The sequence below is a fragment of the Pezoporus occidentalis genome, unplaced genomic scaffold (genome assembly GCF_034315485.1).
Source record: "Pezoporus occidentalis ecotype Australia unplaced genomic scaffold, CSIRO_AGI_Poc_V1 ctg196, whole genome shotgun sequence".
In the NCBI taxonomy this organism is placed as follows: Eukaryota; Metazoa; Chordata; class Aves; order Psittaciformes; family Psittacidae; genus Pezoporus; species Pezoporus occidentalis.
The window spans coordinates 2,461,407-2,482,294 of record NW_026913811.1 but is presented as its reverse complement, the minus strand read 5'-3'; the positions used below and the strand labels follow the sequence as shown (position 1 = coordinate 2,482,294).

The window sequence follows — 20,888 nt, the reverse complement described above, 5'->3', positions numbered from 1 at the left end:
TTTCCTTCTAGAGCTTACTGGCACTATAAACTTGCCTACACAGTACTCCTGTCATGTTCATTGTCGCAATTAAGAATATGCACATTACAGGTGTGGAATATTTTGGTTGTAATCTATAGTTTAATTCTACTATATATTTGGAAGATCACGAATATTTGTTAACAAAGAAACTCAACACTTTCCAGATTTGCTAAATATGCAGGTCAAAGAGATAAAAAAATTAAGTAGCTGAGACACCATAGGAAGAAAAATACACTGATTTAAAAAGTCCTCACTGAAGAAAAAAAAGATAGAAAACTAAACTGCATTCTTTCTAACATCTTTACCAAGGTCAGGCAATTTTCTGCAACATTTCTAAAACATTCTGCTAATTTTTAATTTTGAAAGGGAATAAAAAAGTAACACTATCCTATGTATCCATGTATTCCTAACGGTCATCACTTATAAATAATGAAGTTTGCTTCAACACTGCCAAAGTAATACCAAATAAAATGAACTGTCTCCTTTCAGTGGTTAACTGAGTACAGAATGACATGATTTTTTCATATCTTTATTCACAAGTGTAAAACTCAGAAGTTATTCCTAAATCTCTTGCAGATTTCTGAAAGGATAGAGTCAATCCTGAACTTGAAACTGATTTCACTTGGACAAAATCTATGCCACTCTGACTTCATACTGACTTCCAGATTCCTGGAGTACATTTTTATTAGTGAATTAAACAGTTCCAGGAAATATTCATGGGCACTGGAATTCTACTGTCTATACAGCTGAACTGTAAAACAGTCTATGCCACATTTTTTTGCATGTGCTAACTAGCACTAGCTTGGTCTAGACTGGAAATTGCCATCTGCAAAGGACCATTTCCAAAAAGTAGTTTGGATGTCACCATCCTTTTTAGAGAAAAAAAAAAAAAAAGTTGAAATGTACAGACACTGGACTTGTGTGCCAGCTGACTTACACATCAGAGTGTTCTGGGCACATTTAATTTACTAAATTTGACACAACCTTTGGTGCAAACAGACATGATTTCTTTTGCCAATATGTGAAGCCAGTCAGACACAAACCATCTCCAGCTGAGAGGCCTAAGTCTCTGCCTGATTTTGTGCCCTCTGCATTCCTGTTATACTCCTTAAATAGTAATCCCAAAGTTCCCTGGAACCTTTAAGGATGTTTCAGCATTTTTGGAAGTAATACAAAATTAAAACTGTAAACATTATTTTAAGGACACTAAACCCCAAAAGACAGTAACTCAACAACACAGGACAACTTTAGACTACAGGAGACCTCATTCAAGTACAGCACCTATTCTGGACACGGTGCACAAGTGGTGTCTGCTAAAGACTAAATGCAAATAATTAAGGATTTGGGAACAACGCATTTTTGTATTACGGGAACTTTTTAGCTGATGTCCACTTTTATGTCTCCTGAAGGACAAACTCAGGACAATAGTATCTCTCAGAGCAAAGTTAGATGAAAGCAACCATCCATAGTCCTTAACATGGGTCAGGAGAGTGTCAAGATTTTTCATCAGATGACTGAAGCTCTCAAAGTTGGGCTGAAAATTTTTGACACCTCTAGGATATAAATCACGTGTTCCTGTGCTAACATAAAATTTAGTAAAAGGAACAAAAACTAATTCACTAGATAAGCACCTATAAAAAAATGGAGTTCTCCTTACTATGAAATGAGCTAATATAGAAGCCTGATGAAAATAGTCTCAAAAGTTTTCACTTGGCACCTTGAGAAAAGGCTTAAAATAAAATAATCAATCCTTGTTTAGCTAGACATATATTAAGTTCTTGATAAGAAATTCACATTTTTCAGGATTCTGAAAATAGTTCTCTTAAAAACTGTGCTTTCTAATGGTTTCTTATAGTTTGTTGTAAGAGTTAAATATAAATGGCAATAACGCGTAACAATACACACCTACAGTACTCCTGTGTCGTTCCAGGCTCTCCACTTGCTGTGCTTTTGCTAATTTCTCAAATTAACTGTTTTTATAACTGAGGTTTTTCTGATGTTTTCTTGTTTGGTTGGGTTTTTTTGTTGTTTTTTTTGTTGTTGCTGCTGTTCTTGGTTTTGGTTTTAGAGTAAGTAAGTCACATAAAGATTTAGAGAAAATTTGGTGGAATGGCAGCTATTGTTCACATTCCTAGCAAGAATTTGGGTATAACGTTTTGCTTTGTAGTTGCTGATTTTCTACACCAACATTATCTTTGCAGATACTGTAAGTTCAACATCACTGTACTTCTACTTGAGCACACTCCTAATGGTATGGTATCTAAGCAAGTTTGTTACACTGAAGCATGCATGCAGTATGCCTGGACTTTGCATGCAGCAGCTGTTAGGAATTACAGAAAACTTATCTAAGTATGCAGTATGCATAACATATGGACTTACGCCAAAATCAAACACCAGTATGTGAAATACTCAAGTGTTATGCTAAATGTAGTGTCTCCTTCCTTAAAAATAGAAGCTTACAATATCCATATTGTCTTTTTAGCTTTGTAGGTAGAAGTAAAACTGATTTATGCAAGCTTGATGATTTAGCATTCCTCTAGAAAGCTATATTTCCGAGTCACTTCATACTTCATTTCTGATTAAACAGGACCAAACTGATACTGAATTTCAGTTCAAAGGTAGTCATTACACATCAAGGACAGATTCAACAGGAATATAAGACAAAATATTCAGGACATGTAAAAATTACACCAGATCTTGTCTATGAAATGAAAATTGCCAAAACCCTTTGGATTGGGGTTAATTTGTTTGCTTGCTTTAGTTTTTATTTTATCTGACTTGATCAACAATAACAGCAACAATATATAAGCCTTATGAGCAGATGATAAGGATGTGGTGATGGTTTATACTTACCATCATCAATGACAGCATGCCACTGGTGCACGTGCTTCTGATAGGAAGATCTGGCACTGAAAGCCTGACACTGCCAGTCCCTGAAGGCAGGCATGCCAGCAGGACAAGAAGGATTTTCACATACTCTATACTGCATCATTGGACCATGACACTCTCCTTCAAGGCCTGAACTAGAAAAGATGGCATAAATATAATGCTTTATTGTTTGAAATGTTTTGTCAAACTTACAGCACAGTTTATGCTAGACACAAATTTAAATAACAAATATTTTTTGTTGACAAACAACATTAAAAAATCACCCACAAAATAATCAAAGTCACAGAACAAAGCATATTTGCCTTCAGTTTGTACTGGTTTCATTACATATAAAGAGTCATGGGTGCTAAACCATAATGTACATTTGGCCCAAAAGAAGCACTAGTACTAGTAGGAGCATTCAGGAAAGAGAATCTCAACTGCAGTTTTGATATAGTTCAGGTGACTTTTCTCTAGCTGGACAGAGGCAAAGGTGCCACTGAAAGGAAGTAAGACTTGCTGGTTTGCTACCCATGCTTTTTAAAAAGTGTGGTGTTGCAAAGTTCAGACAACATAATCTTGTTTCTTTTCGGTCTCTCCAGTTGTGCTTTCGGGTCCTAATGAACAAATTCAAAAGAACTGAGAACTGCAGAAACTGGTGCTAATTATTTGTAACCTTGCCTGGAAAAAATGAATAAATAAAAGCAAAATTGAGACATCAGAAATTCTAGAAGTAGCTTTTAGGCATACAGCTGGAAGTGGCGCTTAGATGTCAGTAAATATGAAAGCATTCTGCACATCTAAGGCTTCTGTTAGACTACCATGCTTTTGTATTACCATATCCAAGTTTTCCTCACATTTCATTACGCAAATTTCTCTTTTTTAATCCCTCTGTCTTTCCTGTCATCATTTTTTCCCAAAATCTGTTATGCTTTCTTCATTTTTCCCTTTGTTCTATTATTTTCTTAAATCATCTACTCTCCCCTGGCTTGCCCTGCACTGTTCCACTCTCCTCCTGCTATCCCTTTTCCTCTTCTCTTCTCCCCTTCCCTTCTCTGTCCTCTATTTTCTTCCCCTCCCTTTCCTTTTTTTGCCCTTCCCTCTATTCTTCTTCCCTTTCCTCCTGTTCCTCTATTCTTCCCTTTCCTCCTCTCCCCTCTCCTTTCTTCTCTACTTGTCTTCATTACTTAGCTCTGCAATTCAAAAATTATGAATTTAATTTTCCGTTGTTTTTTCAGGTGAAATTTAAAAAGAAAGCTGCATTTTCCCATTAATATTATCTAAGCTTTTGACAGAAGCAGAAAAGAGGATAAAAAGTGTTACCATGCAATAAAAAAAAAACAACCAACAATAAATACCTATTCTCCTAGAGTGTTTTTCAGTATTGCTAAAAAATTGCTTATAGAATCATAGAATCGTTAGGGTTGGAAAGGACCTTAAGATCATTTAGTTCCAACCCCCAATGTACAGGAGAACTTTATCTTGACGGGCTTCTGTATTCATAAGATTTAAATTCTGTTTAGAAGTTCTGATGAACAGCAATGGAAACATGAACTTGTTTTTACCCAGGGCATTTGCGTTGTCGACTGGTGATTCCAGTGTTGCAAGTACGGCTACAAGGGCTCCAGGCACTCCACTCCCCCTCCATATGCTCCACAAAAGAGGTCCGATTGATACATTCTCCAGCCTTACACTGCTAGGTGAAAATTCAGCTCTTAAGTAAATAAATCAAGTCATATGCAAAACAATTCACTGATCCACAAGCACACAGGAAGCATAAAATAAACATTTTGTTCAATATATGGTTTGAGCCAGGTATGCTTTTTTTCCTATTGTTGCCCAAAACCTTTTTTTCTATCTTAGTAAATAAGAAAGCCAGAGACCTTTCTCTGGTCCCCAGACCATGGTGGCCGCTTTATTTGAGACTGGGCACTTCTTAGGAAAGCGCTGCTGGATCTAGCCCAAACCCACTGCAGAGATCATCCTCTAGCTGAGTTGTAAAAAAGATCACAGCACAGTGTACAGGGCTGACCTCAGGACATGTTTGGTTCACTGTTGCAGCGAACTACAATTACAGCTCCCATGTAACTATCAGCAACTGCATTGTCACTGATCATCCAGTGACAATTTCAATTGAAAGAGATATTACAAGTAATAGAGAAAATTATATTTTATTCATAACTTGCATTCAAAGAGAGAATAGAAGCCTTAATAAGCTAGTGTTGAGAAAGATGAGAATTTCTGGTATTTATTTATATCATAATAATTACCTCAATAATCTTGTTAGCATGTATCATTTTCTAGGACAACTGCAATTTGTCACTGAAAAATTATCCAATCAATATTATTATGCTCTGTAAACCATGTCTATATCTAGTGTAAGGAATCATAACTCTGCAGAAACTAGTACTTTAACAACTTATACCAGCTGAATACCCATCCCACGTATTAAAAAAATTCAGCTATTGCAAAACAGTAAGGCTACAAGTAAACAATGAACACTTAATGCCATTAACATCAGTAATTTAACCCATTTCTCTTTGCACTCTGAATTATTTGTGAATTACTGTTATCAATGGATAAAGTTCATGAAGAAGTCTCATATTTCAAGGAAACGAAAACATGCCACCAATGCAGTCAGTAAAGGCTTTTTTAATTTTTAGAATTGCCGTCACATTGTCTGTGCTAAATCCTTATATGGATATTTCGTACTTCATTTGCAGTTTCAAACTGGTCTTTATTGATCAATTAATCTCAATTTTTTTTTCCTTAAATCATGGCATTTCAATGATGACATAATTATACCACAGATTTTTTTATACTCTTGTATGTTTGAGACCAAAAATGTTCAGATTTATTTAAAGATATTCCTTCCAATGTAATAGGCAACACGTTTTTTTTCTAGAGGTGGCATCTGCATAATGTAGACTCTGAGGGATGCTTATAAATCCTTGACTTAAAATCAGCCATGCTGGACAGGCTGTGCAACTGAAATTTCCCTCTCTTCAGAAGGTCCTAAGAGGAGCACAAGGCAACAATACTCCATCTCTACAGTATCACTAAACCAAAACAAATCCAGTGATCTGTGTAATCTGCAGCTCATCTTGGACAGTTAATACAGTAAAACAGAAGAATAATCCCTTCCAATCCTCTGAGCTGTTTCAGTGATGTCTGCTTAGCTTTTTACTGGTAGACATAAATCAGAGATCTCTGAGCCTGGCAAAAGGCTCAATGACCTGTTCGAATGAGAATCAGTACTTTGTCTTAGCCGTAATTATTTACTCCCTGCTAACTAAGCTCTACAATAAAGAGAACAGTGTTAACTTCATCGATGGACTTTCCTATGACCCATGTCATTACCCATAATATTCCCACAGTTAGAATGGGTCCCCTGCAATAAGTTGCTATTACCTCCATTCACAAATCAGACATTAATGTGCAAGACGCATACTAATCTTGGGTGCCCAGTTCACGACGGCAATGGTTTCACAGGGAAAATTTTGAGTACTCTTAATAAGAGGTACTGCTTTCTCATTCCATACCATGGATGTTAGTCTCAATGTAAAGACTGCAACATCAAACAAAAGGCGTGTCCCTGACTTTCCAGATATTGGAAAGAAATATCAAGACAGAATATCAACTACACACATTTATCAAAATCAAATATTTGCAGCAAATATCATTAAAGATATGAAAAAGAATAAGCCCTGTATTTCCCTTAGTATGGAAAATGGTGTTATCCGATCATTTTATCTGTCAATTTATAGATTTGTTTACTTTTGTAGGGTGATGATGACAGTTCTGGTGAATGTAATACGATTCAAAGAGCAAATCACTCCTGTGAGAAACAGCTGTCAGGACAATATTATGAAATCCCAATATATATCCATGCTCCTCTCTATTATCTGTTTGTGGTTATTTATCTTTATTTGCAGTTAAATAAACAGATGACAGAGATTATTCAAACAAGAAGGCTCTTGAAGGACATTTCATGTAAGTCTGACTTTAGGTGACCATTTACTTTGTCTTTCATGGCATACTTGTAATGACATCAATCTTTTACATGCGCTGACACTACAAATGTTGATTTACAAAGTTTATCACTTGTGATAAACACACTCTGTATCAATCCCTCTGGTGATATGATTTCTAAATCTTAAATCATAGCTGAGAACTTTGTATCTATCTTTGACAGCTTATGTTTCTGTTTACGGTAATGGCATTCCATTCATAAATAGGATACAAAACCAGAACAAATTTGAAATAAAACCATGTAAGCATCAAAACATCTGTGGCTTTGGCTTTTTTTAATTCACTGTTAGAGAAAGGTACTTCTAAATCATATCTGTATCATACAATATGTAATATATAATGTATCACATATCATACATATAATCAACTATATATGTATGATTTTTCTTATAACTGAGGTAAGCAGCAAGAACTTTAAACAAAGACCTATTCAGCTTGTTACCTTAACTGCTAGGTGTTCAATATAATTTATATTGCTTTTCCACCAGAAACATACCTTTCCAGTATCACAGTCTGTTCCATCCATTGGTGGATCCAGTTTAGTTTTGCACTCCTTCTCACTTTCCACCTTACACCACAACCCAGTGCAAATGACATGCTGAAAACCAAATAACACACAGATAACCACAAAACCTATGTTATGCAAGGCTTTCTGCATGCAATCTACTAAAGTTGTCATGAAGTTAACAGTTTGATGGTACTGAAATATGTTTAAAGACAGGTCCAACATGCACAAATCCCAAAGTCCACAAATTTTGCTTAAGGCTTTTACTAATCATACTGCTCTAGGGCTTCCAAGTCCCCATTGCTCATATCATTCCAATGACTGCTATCTTACTTCATTCCTGTAGAAATACCTCAAGACAGCTACCAAGTCTGATATCCACAATGAAGACACAAAGTAAACTGAAAAATCAGGGTGAGATATTTTTGCTGGGAAAAAGAGAAGGCAGATGACTGCAGTAGTTGTTAATGGTGAATTTCAGAGGTGGAAAGAAAAGTTGTTTATTCTGTCCCTCTTCATCAGCATCAGAACATCATAGTTTCATGTTCCTCAAAAGAAAGTTGAGCCTTGAAGAATGCTGGCTTACATTACCCCCAATTTCCTTGGCAGCTTTCCCTATTTTCCTCTAAAAAGTCCTCTTTCTCCCGTGATTTTCAGTCATGACTTCATTCTCCTTGCTGTCTTTACAGTAAACTGGGTGGAAGAGTACACAGGGAATATGAAGCTCAGTTGTGGCGTGAATGTTATTGCTTGTGCAGACTGATTCCCTACAAATATGTACAGTATTTCCAAAGAGGAGCAAGAAGGATCAAGAGACAGGTTGCAGGCAGGATAACATAAAGATCGATTGTTTTTCTGAAATCCTTGCCAGAACTTTTTCTAACGGAAATTTGTTGCATTGGTAAATCCAGTACGAGTCTCCGCCTTTTACACCATGCATGAAAATGTGCAATAAACCTTATGCTAACTTGAAAAAAGCCTTACAGCATAGGAAACATAATTCAACAAAAGATTGTGTCTAAACAGGGAACAGCACAGTTCCAGTGAGAGTCTTGCATGTAAAAATGTCTGTAGCATAAACTTTCAGAAAAAGTCAAAGATTGTAGTGGTCTGAACTAGTAAGACAGTTGATAGCCTATGCATATCCTACAATATAGCTACAGAAGTCTCATCCCGTTCCTGGATTATTTTAACAAGCATTTTTAAAACATCAAGCTCTAATTTATGCTCTTGTTCATGGGAGAATTGTTTTGAGTTTTTTTGTTTTATTTTTAACACGCACTGAAAGATACACTTTCAAAGCTGAAAACTAAACTTAGCAAAATTTCTGGGCCAGTTTTGGGAGACAATGTCAATGAGACAAAGTATCAGATGTTCATGACAAAGTGTTTCCATACCAGCCTTGCAATGACAAACTATACTGTTGGAACAACTCCACGAAAATATACGCTAATTGAACATTTCTAATTAAGATATTTTTTTTTTTAAATATCCCTAAATCTTATATCATTGTAAAATGGCTGACAACAAACTTACAGTTCCTTACAAATCTGGAAACAACTCTTCTGAACTCAGGAAAACGAGGTCGGATTCACAAGGATTTGGGTACCTGACCACATAAATGCATTCGAGCTGTGTAAAGTAAATCAAGTAAAGACACTTGACTTGCTAATGTGTTTTGTATATATCTGCATGTTTCTGCAAATACTTGTGTACCACCTCCTTATGAACCAAGAACATAACTTCCCCAGCCAGAAACATCTTTGAGCCTTAAGTGAACTGTATTCTAAAACCACTTGCTTCTCTTCAACAATTTTTAAAATAAGCATTCAATATTACTATAATGTTTCATCCTAGACTTTGTGATTCCCCAATCCAAAGAAATGAAGGATGACTTGTAAGTTTTTTTTGGGCTTTACATTTCAGTCAAATCACAAATAGGCTCTTTACAAATCACAAATCACTCCTTACTCTTTATTCTTCAAAATTGCATTGCTACTGCACTAGGGAGAGAAATGAGAACTACTGTTAGCATTTAACTTTTGACATTTGGGGGATTTCTGCATATGTCTGGGGAACAAATATAATGCACATATGAAAACTAACAGAAAATCTGGAGGCCAGTGCCAATATTACAATCACTTCAAAATCTGAGCATAAACTTCTAAACAAGAAATTTACCCCTCTGGGAACAAAGTTTGATTCATTCAAAATCAAAATAGCTATTAACATTCACAGAGGTTTGCCAGTTATCTATCACAAACATAGTTTAACAGCCATTAAAGTCTTCTAGACTAGCCAGAGAAGTAAGAGTTATTGGAGATGATAAACTTATATATGTGATATTAGATATTCACAACCTGTAAAATAATTCATTGTGTGTACACTGGAAAACATAATATTGCCAAGCACACACAAAGTATTTTATTTTGTTTTGTTTTTCCTGAAAGAATGAATTTTTAACAGCAAAATCTTGTAAGATACAACATGAAAGTCTACTACAGAAAGAGCAAAAGTCGTTCCAGCTTTTGGGTAGGGTTTTGGTTTTTTTTTTTAATTAATGTAAAAAGTAAGGCAGGTCTGTGTGCACCAGAAGGATGCATTTCCAACCATATAAGTATTTGGAAAGATGGTCCAGTTGAGAGGAAAGACCACAGACAAAAAGAACATTTCAGAAATGTATTTGTGCGAAGTCAAGATTGTTTAAAGTGTGCTGGTGGAGATGAGGACAGATATTTCACCAGGGCTGTAATATTTCATGACTTTTGATCTTTTCATTGTGATCTTTCCCTGAAATGCCTTAAAAATCATCATGAAATCTAACCAGTCTTCCACTTCTGTGCAAAGATCACAGCTGTGTTATGACAAGAATTGTTTTAGTGGAACTGACTAGATAGCGTTCGCATCCTGGACTTTAATCTTAAAAGCCAGCATCGAATAGTTCAACAATTATATTAAGTTGTCAAGTTCTACAATCACATTTAATCATAGAGAACAACTTCTGGGCCATGATCTCACTATCTGTTATGTGAAACAATGTTAGGGTCTAATTGATTCTTGTGTGAGACATCATGGGCATAAAAGCAAACTTGGCTCCCTTACAAGATAAGCATGGCAACATGGTGTAAATCTTACATTCTGAGATCCACTCACACTTTCTCAGGCTCTATAAATTTTGCTTAGGGCATGAAAGAAAAGTCTTTAAAATAAGGATGAAAAGGAAAAAAAAGTCTGAGCATTTTTCATAAAACAGAAGTGGGAGGGGCTTACTCAGGAATATATGGGAGTAGACCCTCAATGGTCCCTTCAATCCTTTGCTTTAGCAAAAGGACTATTAAATTATAAAGAGAATTCTTGATAACTAGGGAAAATCATTGGCATCTGAACTGTTTCTGAGAGGTTGCCACGTAATTTGACCGTAAATGATAGTAAAGTGCTGCTCAGTAACATTATTTGTAGATTATTTTTAGATCATTAAGAAAATTATTTTCCATTGCTACTCATTTTCTTTCTTGAAAAGCTGTTACATACTTGCTTAATGTAAAAGACTGCATTGAAGTCCACTCATCAAATTATCTTCCAGTCACAAAAACCCTAAAACTCTGACATATTTCATAATCTTCTCACAGTTACACTGAAGTGCACGAACTGTTCAGCAAGTAGAATGTATCCAAGGATTTCTGGGCTATAAATTGTTGGATTTACTGAAGTTTAAATGAACCTTCAAGGAGTATGTTTCTTTCTCATTTCCTGGCTTGTGGACAACAAGATGCATTACAATAATTTTGTGGTTCAGTATTTGTTTATATGATTTCCGGCTCAGGGTTACCAGTTTTGCAGAGGATTTTTGTGAAACGGCAAAAGGCTCTTCCCTTTGCTCTTTTCTCAGGAACTGTTACAAAGTTTTCTTTTTCTTACAGTTAAGACAATAAGGCTATCAAGCAATAAACTTGTTTTATGAAGAAAACCAAAAAAAAAATTGCAGGATTTTAGTTGAAAAGACCACTGGCCTTTTGTATTGTCTTGCATCATTACCAGGTTCTTTCTTCAAAGCAAGCTCACATACCTATCTTTGCATTTAAGTTACAATGGTATCTTAACACTAATATTTACTACTTTTCTTAAACTAACTACTAAAGTAATGATCCAGGAAGTGCAGAAAAAAGGAAGGATAAGTGTTTTAGCCAAAATGAGTCTTCTTACATAAAAAAAATCCCCCCAAAATGAGAAAACGATTGAAGATTATTAGACATGAACAATTACTCTCAGTGCAAATAACTGAACACTATCAGGGTAGCCTTAACTGAATTTAACTTTGTAACATTTATAAAATAAAAATCTGGGAGTCAGGACCTGAAGAGAAGAATCTGTGAATGAAACATAACAAGGAGCACTTGGCTATCTGAATTTAAATGACTGAATAAGAGCTAAGCACAATGGTATTAAAGGAGAAGTGTCCAGAGAAATGAAAAACAAGTAAAGGTATTATATAACAGCAAGTCTCCAGGTCTGAGTATTTCTTCTTCTTCAATTACTTTTCAAACTCTTCTTTCTACCAGGTAAAGAAGACCTGTAAGAAATAACGGGCTAACATTGTACCATTTTCTTGTTCCAAATAGCTTTCTAGAGAATGAGAAACCAAAATAACATATTGTAATTGAAAACAAAGTACTGAAAAACAAGAAACAGATTGCAATTCATGAAAAAAGCACTTGGAAGTAATTAGGAGCATCCGTATAACCGCTGCACTGAGTTCTATTGCTCATCTTTCAGAGTCAAAATGTTTTCAATAAGACAGTATTATTTTGAATAATGACTATGTAGTATCCTACAGCTCCTGTTCACTTTTTGTTTTGTGCTTTTCATTATGCATGCACTAGTCATATGTGTATTGAAATGTTTCATTTGAGAATCTTTAGGATAGTTATTACTTTCACTGAAACTTGCCAAAAAGAGTAATATGCCCAAGTGGGAAAGACAAAGAGAACTGAAGAACTGGAGTAAGGAATTATGCTTTCATATTAAATACTCCTGACATTTCCAGGCTGACTGCTTTGACGAAATTTTATTTCACAGTACCTTCTAGTCGCTATATTATCATACATGTTCATACTCCATATTCTTTATCCATTTTTGTAATCTATCCATCTTGTCTTGAGGAATTCAGCATATTTAGTACCTATTCTTTTGACATTAAAGAAGGATGATTTTTCTCTGTTAAAACCATTCTCGAAGTGCTTAAATGCTTCTTCGATATGAAGTCTGCTAGAATTAGGCCTTAAATTCATCAGGACCTATTCAGTTTTAGCAATCTGTCTTTTCAATATTAACAAACAGTGGCACTGTTTCATGCAATGACATGAAGCTATGTCAGCAAACTCATTTAAGTACCAGAACTCCTACTGCCATGGTACTGCAGAGCTCCACTTGGGCTCATAAGGGACTGCTGGGTGGCAGCATATGTTCAGAGGTATACTCTACTGCTGTATGCAGGTATACATACAGGTCAGATATGGAAATTCAATACCCAAAATGTGATGAAACTGAACCTGCAAATGAAACCCGGTCCCAAGTGGAATACATTGCAAATACTCCATTCATTGCCACAAGGTGTCTTCACACTATGACATTTTCTTCCAAAGTACGAAGAAGATACCAGTGGTATGGTATGATAGAACATGACTCAGGATGTTTGGAGATCCAAATCAAGACTTAAAAGATAAAAAAATTAAAATACTCATATTAACTTGGGAAAGCAAAGTATAAACTTCTCTTTTGAAAGATACTATGTTCCCTTTCTCACAAACACATACACACAAATATCCCTCACAGAAAAAATGAGTTCGTAGGTGCATTTTCTGAAGTATACACTCATCCTTACCTGCATTTCTTGGCAGAAGGAAGCTGTTGGTCCAAAAAGAATCTGACACTGTTCATCTGCAGTGTAGGTCATTCCTGGGAGCTTGGAGGGAATAATCACAGAATTGAGGCTCTGAGGATTTGTCTGTAGCAGACAGTTACTGGCCTTTGACCTGGCAATATGCAAAGATTTATATGCTGAGCAATCCTAAAATGTCTGATTGTCACACTGACTTAAACATGCATTTGACATTAGAAAAATATAGACTCTTGAGATTTTTCATTTGCAGCACTTTGCTGTCATTCAGAGAAATGATTTTGTATAAATTAATATGGATTACTTGATAAAAGTTAACGGTCTGTTCTGATGTTGCACATTTGCAGAAAGACAATATAATTTATCTGCTACAGTAGGAATTTCAGGAAAGTGCTGGACAACATTTTAGTGCAAAATTTAAGGAACTGATTAAGGCTTGGCTAGAGATTTAAACAGCTACGAAAAACAGACAATTGATAATGCATAGGCAGGTGTGTAGCTTAGTTTTCACATCTCAAAGTACCTGAAATATGAATTGAGGACCTCAAATTAATAATTTCAAATTACATATGTATATGTTTTAAAAAATACATTTCTGAGTTGGTAGCCAAATTTAACGTTTCTCAAAAACTAAAGAAAAAAAAAGGAAAATACTTAAACCTGTTTGTTAAAGCACCAAATCATAGTTTTGATTTCTGTCTAGATTCACTACAGATGTGTCAGACTGATACATCTAACTTATACTACCTATTCCAGTGTCATGAAGCAGACCTTTGAGAACTGCTTAACTGTTTAAACTTAATAAAGGAACAGAGCTTTAGGAAGCAGACCCATACAGATGAAACTAAATGTTTGAAATTGGTTTCTGGGTATACTATTCTGTAATAAATATTTCACAGTAAATTTCTATTAAAAATTGAAATAATGTAATTATACTGCATGGTTTGATATTAAACAGTACAACATAGATCAGAGAATCAACATAATGTTCATAGGCCATTGACTGTCCAACATTCTTCAATACATATGATACTAATATAAATATATTTACATATATATAAATGTATATAATATATATAAGTATAATGATGTACCGTAACACATGCATATATAAAAATACAATTAATTGTTGAAATCAGATTTTAATCAATCTGTCAAATATAGTTCATGACAATTAAAATTATTTTAATGGTTTATACAAAGAGATATCTCCCACAGAAGTGGTAGAAATACTGAAAACTTGTTATTTCATTATACTTGTTGCCACCATCTGTAAATGTCAAACAGTAAGAGTTCTTTTTCTTGAATGATATACCTGAGAAATCTTTCCAGATCTTCCCTGCTGCACCGAGACCATGAAACATCCCCAAGATTCTGTCCTTTAATCCACTCCCCAGACATGATATGAAGACCATCTGCACAGGATGGGTGGTCATTGTCGTGGTTTATCCCCATGCTGAATTTTGGAGTTATTAAAAATAAACCAAAGCACAACAAAATAACAAGTTGTTTTCAAAATGTTTATAAGTTAAAACTCTTGCAAGGGTTATGAAAAACTCATGCATATTACATGTAAGAATTCTCTTCTGGTATTTTTCCATGATACTTTTCACAGAAGTTCATGGAACTGTGTGTGGAGGGCAGTTCTATACTATAAGGTGAGACTGAAGCCTCGTCCATTTGATGGTAAAGATACTTTCTAATGAGCTGTTCAACATATACTTTGGGCAACTTTTTGAATGTTCAGAACTGCACAACTACTTCAGGTTTAATGAAATGTACTTCTCTCACTGAATGGCAACAGAAATACTGGAAATTTACTTTTTTACATCAGTGAATTGTTCCATACTTTGGCAGTGATTCTATCTTAATTCCAAAGATTCTGTTCGTTAACATTTTATAGAATAGTAAAATGCTTATTAATGTATAATTATTGTATCTACAGAAAAATCACCTAAATGTGCTTTCAACGACTACTGCTAGAATTACCACTCTTGAAGCGAGTCAATGGATTTTGACTTTAAGACTCAGCATCCATATGCATCCCAGTGAGTTCTCAGAGCAACTAAAAATTCTACTAAAAATTAGCTTGAAGATGCTACATTAACTGAAGACTCATTGTGACCATCATTCACAAAAAGTAAACAAAGAAGAAGAAGACAGACTTCAATCAAAATGAAGTTTTCAAAATTAGCAAAGTGGATACATGCTTGACTGGCATTAAGATAAATAAACGAAATACTCTAGGCTAATTTTGAAGATTTTTGAGCGAGCATGGGACTACTGTCCAGAGCACTGGACTCAAAGCGGTGCTGAAATTTTGCAGCCCTACTCTGCACTGCAGAAAAGCAAAACTTTAGGATAAATAAAGCTTTATACCTCTTACTGTTTCCTTCAGCCAAAGAGCAATCAAACTGCTTAGAGACTGCAAAGATGTGAGAAGTTTGCTGTTTTAAACTAGAGTACATAATTCCTTCTCTATATTTCACCAGACTGCAGTGCCAAAGGGCAAAAAACCTTGCCACCCATCACTGAAAACACCAGTTCACTTTTTTCCCCACTCTATCCCAACCCCCCCTCATGATTACATCAAATTTTATATTATCTTGCAAGCCTGCATGACCTTGGGTTTACTAATGACACGAATTTAAACACCATGTAGAGCTTTATCTTGCTTATCAGAGTGCTCAGCCTCTTACAGTGATGTGTACACTCCACAATCTGAAGCACTGGAACAACTGCTTCTGCATGAAGAGGGTAATTTTATCAGCCGTAAACTGTTTAACTGTGGTAAACAAATCCAACTGACTCTCATCCCAGCTCTCATCCCAGTTTCTATCTTTTCCTGAATGACCTGAATGGGACAAAACAACTACACAAAAGTGCCTTTTCACTCTCCTTACATTCTATTTACATGCCTGACATACAGAATGAGACATCCCTATCTGAAGAGCAATATCCATAAGAATTATGGAAGAACACAGAAAATCTAATGAGATTTTACTTTGCTGACTGCACAAGAAATAGTTTGCTTACAGCGCTTCAAGTTCTATACTTCCTTACTGCAAACGTACTCAGTTATCAGTATCATATACACTATGATTTGAAATAAAGCATTTATAACATATAAGTTGTCCTGGGTTCAGCAGCAGCAGTCATTTTTCTCCTTCTTAGTAGCTGGTGAAGTGCTGTGTTTTTGACTTTCGGCCTGGGAACAGCACTGACAACACCGATGGTTTTAGTTGGTGCTAAGTAATGTTTAGTCTGACCAAGGACTTTGTGAGCCTCATGCTCTGCTAGGGAGGAAGGGAAGCCGGGAGGAAGCAGAGACAGGACGCATTACCCAAACCAACCAAAGAGGTATTCCATACCACAGCACGTCATGCCCACTATATAAAATGGGGGCAGTTACCTGGAAGGGTGAGATCACTGCTCGGTCGGGCTGGGTATCAGTCGGCAGGTGGTGAGGGGTTGTATTCTCTTCCCTTGTTGTTTCCCTAATAATCATTATTATTGGTGGTAGCAGTAGTGATTTGTGTTATACCTTAGTTACTGGACTGTTCTTATCTCAACCCATGGGAGTTACATTCTTTCAATTCTCCTCCCCATCCCTCTGGGAGCTGGAGGGGAGGAAGGGGGTGGGGGGGGAGGAGTGAGAGCGCCAGCTGCGTGGCTAGGTTTAAACCATGACATAAGCACATATAATGTTATGATACGTCTTACTACAGAATTGATGTCTCCATTTACACTAAGTGGAAATTAACACATATATATATATTACTTAAAATATTTTTAAAATTAAAAATAACAACCAAAACATAATTTCATATTATTTTCCATCCACTGTATATTCTAAGGAACAATTCTTAAAGTCAGACTTTGTCATAAACTAGTCTTTAAAATCACCCAGAAAAATGTTTGCTGAGCTTAACCAAGACCTTTCCTGTTTCAAAAAACAGTTTTACTAGCCAACATTACATACAAACACCAGTGTAATCCTTTTTTCCAATCTGCTACCAAGTAAGTGTTCTGTGTAGTCTATCAGTACATGAATCCTGAGGACAAAATTGTCTTCCAATACTTCAGATGCTGTTCTTTTATAGCATTTCTAATCTGCTTTGACATTCAAATGCAGTTCAACGTATCTGCACTAATCCAATAGAGTTTATTCTTCAATATGCTTCCACCTCCAAACTAAGTACACATTACAAAATAACCAACAAATATCGGAGACCAGTATCAAAGCCTTTGACTAGCTGAATGAATAGCTACTTCAAAAATGAATTACAGGTCATTATGCCAACATGAACTAACTAAATTGCAAAACAATATACAAGAAATATGCTAAAGTAGCAACAGAACCCGCTCTTAAAAATTCTTAGAAATCTTTTCCTCAATGTGTACTGTTGATGCCTCCTATAGTATGGTAACGACTGGGTATTTTTATATGACCTAGTTTCAATTCCAAGACCACATAAAAGTATATATGGAGTAGTACTGATTCCTGATTTCTTTCATTACACCACATAATGTGTGTGGTAAAAGAAAGAACGTGAAACGTCATTGTGACCTTCTCCAGCAAGAGAGTATGTAAAGGAAGCATGTGTATCAGCTTCTTGTTAACAGTCAATGGTATAACAATATTCGATGCTCATGTTGTGGTCATGGCATTTTCTAGCCTTCCTTGCTGCACTGTCTACAGGAAGGAGACAACTACATGCTTTCACTAAATCAAAGGCACAGCAGAAACTGTCTAAGGTGCTGTTCTGTGCTCTTCCTATAGAATTCATTATGCTAGTATTGGGCACATTGCTGTTTCTGTCTATAAGTTCTTTTCAGCTACAGCTGTTATCATTCAAACTCATGTGAACCACCACCATATGCATGTGGGAGGAAGATAGTGAGTTTGGAGTAAGAGGAAAACTTTGCCACAGTCTGAAAAAACATAATTAACAAAGACAACAGTGCTGTACTTCAAAGTAGTTGATGGTATCTGTAGAGATAAAAATCCTTTTAGAAGAACAGGAGTGTTATTTTTTTCAATGATACATAAAAATTACTCCACCCATTCTGGTAAAAGACTATATATGGCAGATGAAATATGAAAGTAGGAAACATCCTATGGAATGCATTCCCTAACTCAAATATTAGCGATATTTCAACTCACACTATGAAATTAAACTGTATTTTAATAATCTCAGTTTAAAAGTATTTTGACAAGGAGCCTTGGTCAAATAAACCTCACTAACATTATACATGGTTGTCAAGTCAACTGAAAAAATATTTTTATCTAATAAAACTTCTAAAACTTGTTTAAAAAACACTGCCAGATTTTTTTCTGATATCATGCAGAAAGTTGGAGCAATCTCTACTAAATTTTGAAGATGATCCCTATTGATGTTTAACGTGCAGTAGGAACAGCACAAAGGAAAACCCTTAATTTCTCTCTGCTTGAAAGTCAGAGCTAACAATTTAGCTGACCGAAAGCAGGAGACAAATATTAGTGCATTTTTTCAGTTAAAAAATAATTCTTTTACAATTCACTCCTGCTGCAATTATATGCATACAGCTGGATTCAAGATAGATGACAGCACCTCTCCTGCCACCAAGGGAATAGGTTATAGGCTTACAGGCACAAAATGCCTTCCAGTGTCAACCCACACACCAAAAAAAATACAAAGTACCACACTTTGATTTGATTTAATTATAGTTGAGTATTAAGAAATAAAAGCTCTTTTAAGGCTCAACAAAGGGTCCTCGGTCATTATATTATATTTAATATGTGGGCTATGCCCACAACTTTTGGAAAGAATTAGGTCAGCATTGTAAAGTGCTATTTTGTATTCTCACTATATGACTCCAAAAGTCTCCTACATGTCCTACATTCATGTCATCATTTGCTCAGTGACCCAACACTCTTTCAGGTGAAAAGCTTTTTATTATTTATTCATTATTTTCTTTGTGCTTTTCAAATGGCAAGAGATCACCATCTTATTCCACTTAAAAGCATGGTAGTGGAGCTGAACAAGAATGCTGCTATTAAACTAGCAGCCACAAAGACTAAGTAGTATCAAAAACTTCATACATGAGCAAGTAATAAGATGAATTCAGATGAATGTGGAGAATTACTTTAGGTCTATCTGTGAATAAAAGAAAGCAGCTAGAATTAAAAAGATTAAAGAGAATTACTACCATTCAGGCAGTCACTAACAGTGAAAGAGGTTAGGAAATAAGAGATGGATTAGGAAAAGCACGAGAGCAAGTACCAAAGGAACCAGGGGTAGGTTGCTGAATATTCAGTATAGTATAGTATAGTAGATTCACAAATCCTAAAAGATAAGAGTTCAGCCCATGAGGTAAGCAGCAGAGGAGTGATGACTATAAACTGCAGATTCAGTGTAACAGTACTAGTTTAAACTCAAGTTAGAATGAAAATTATTGAAAAAAATGTTCCCCTTGTGAAGGAGACAGTAAATCTCTGACCGCTGGTGCCAGTTCATGCCTGTGATGTGTGATGGGATCTGGCTGCCACCTGATTTCTTCCAGTTTTTTTTTTAATAAATGATTGCTACATAGCATTTGTAAATTTATTGCTATTATTAACCTATAGATTTTCTTCAATTCTAGCAAATAAATCACAAACCTAGAATGGATTGTATTAATTTTAAAAAATAAGAATAATTAAAAATTATTATTAATTACAAAGTATTATCCTCCCTATTATTTCCACTGTTTTCTTTTTTGTCATAATTACACACAATATTATGTTAGAATGATCAAAACTTCTTAAGGTATGCATTTGGAAATGTCAAGGTTTAGATCTGTATACGGCATTTAATAGTACAAAGATTGTCACAAGAATTTGGGTAATATGAAATCTTGCATATCACTGTATCACACAGATGTATTTGGTAAGTGAAAATAGCACCACTCATTGACTATTACTGACAGGAAAACGGAAGCTGGACTACTTTGTTAGTGCTTGGATTGCAGTTTTTAAACAAAAAAACTTGTATCACACTGCTGTCTTTATATGGAAAATTAAGTAAACAAATGGACTAGCAGCAGGTTTCTATCAGCCATTTTACAGAATTAATGTACAAATATGAATTAAAATATGTGGTTTGGTTTTGTTTAGCCCAGCTGGTGAAGTAAACCTTTATGATTTTTTCACAAGTGTTTTAAAATACATAAGGGCTTCACAGGTCATTGCATAAATGTGATAAGACACATCATTAGTACTTGTAAATGAATTATTTAGGCTGAAATGAATTGCAACACAAGTAACTCAGCTGCAGAAAAACTATGATGTTAAAAGAAGATTATTTCTTTTGGAAAAACACTGTCTTCTAAGGAAAAGTCTACTAGACAAGGAAACCTCAATCTTCTTGTTAATAATTTGATTAGAGGAAAAAAAATAATGTTTATGCAATGAATATTTTTGTTTTGTGAACCATTGATCATTCTCTAGGAAGTTGGATCCAGACATAGCACCTTGCCATGGTCTTTTGACTTAAGTATATAAATAATTTAAAGCTTTTGATGTGACAGATGTATTTAGCATCA

The 20,888-nt window shown here is 35.3% G+C and overlaps 1 protein-coding gene across 2 annotated transcripts in view; it reads right to left on the bottom strand.

Moving 5' to 3' along the window:
• Positions 1-20,888, bottom strand: part of ADAMTS19 (ADAM metallopeptidase with thrombospondin type 1 motif 19) — a 152,787-nt gene that overhangs the window by 48,961 nt on the left and 82,938 nt on the right. The window contains exons 9-13 of one of the 2 annotated variants that reach the window (XM_062617455.1): positions 14,638-14,778; positions 13,308-13,458; positions 7,418-7,519; positions 4,455-4,585; positions 2,875-3,044 (exon numbers count right to left, since the gene is read on the bottom strand). In XM_062617455.1, coding sequence (XP_062473439.1) covers positions 2,875-3,044; positions 4,455-4,585; positions 7,418-7,519; positions 13,308-13,458; positions 14,638-14,778 — 695 coding nt within the window. The remainder of the gene's footprint in view (positions 1-2,874; positions 3,045-4,454; positions 4,586-7,417; positions 7,520-13,307; positions 13,459-14,637; positions 14,779-20,888) is intronic. The other variant, XM_062617456.1, reaches the window with a different exon arrangement.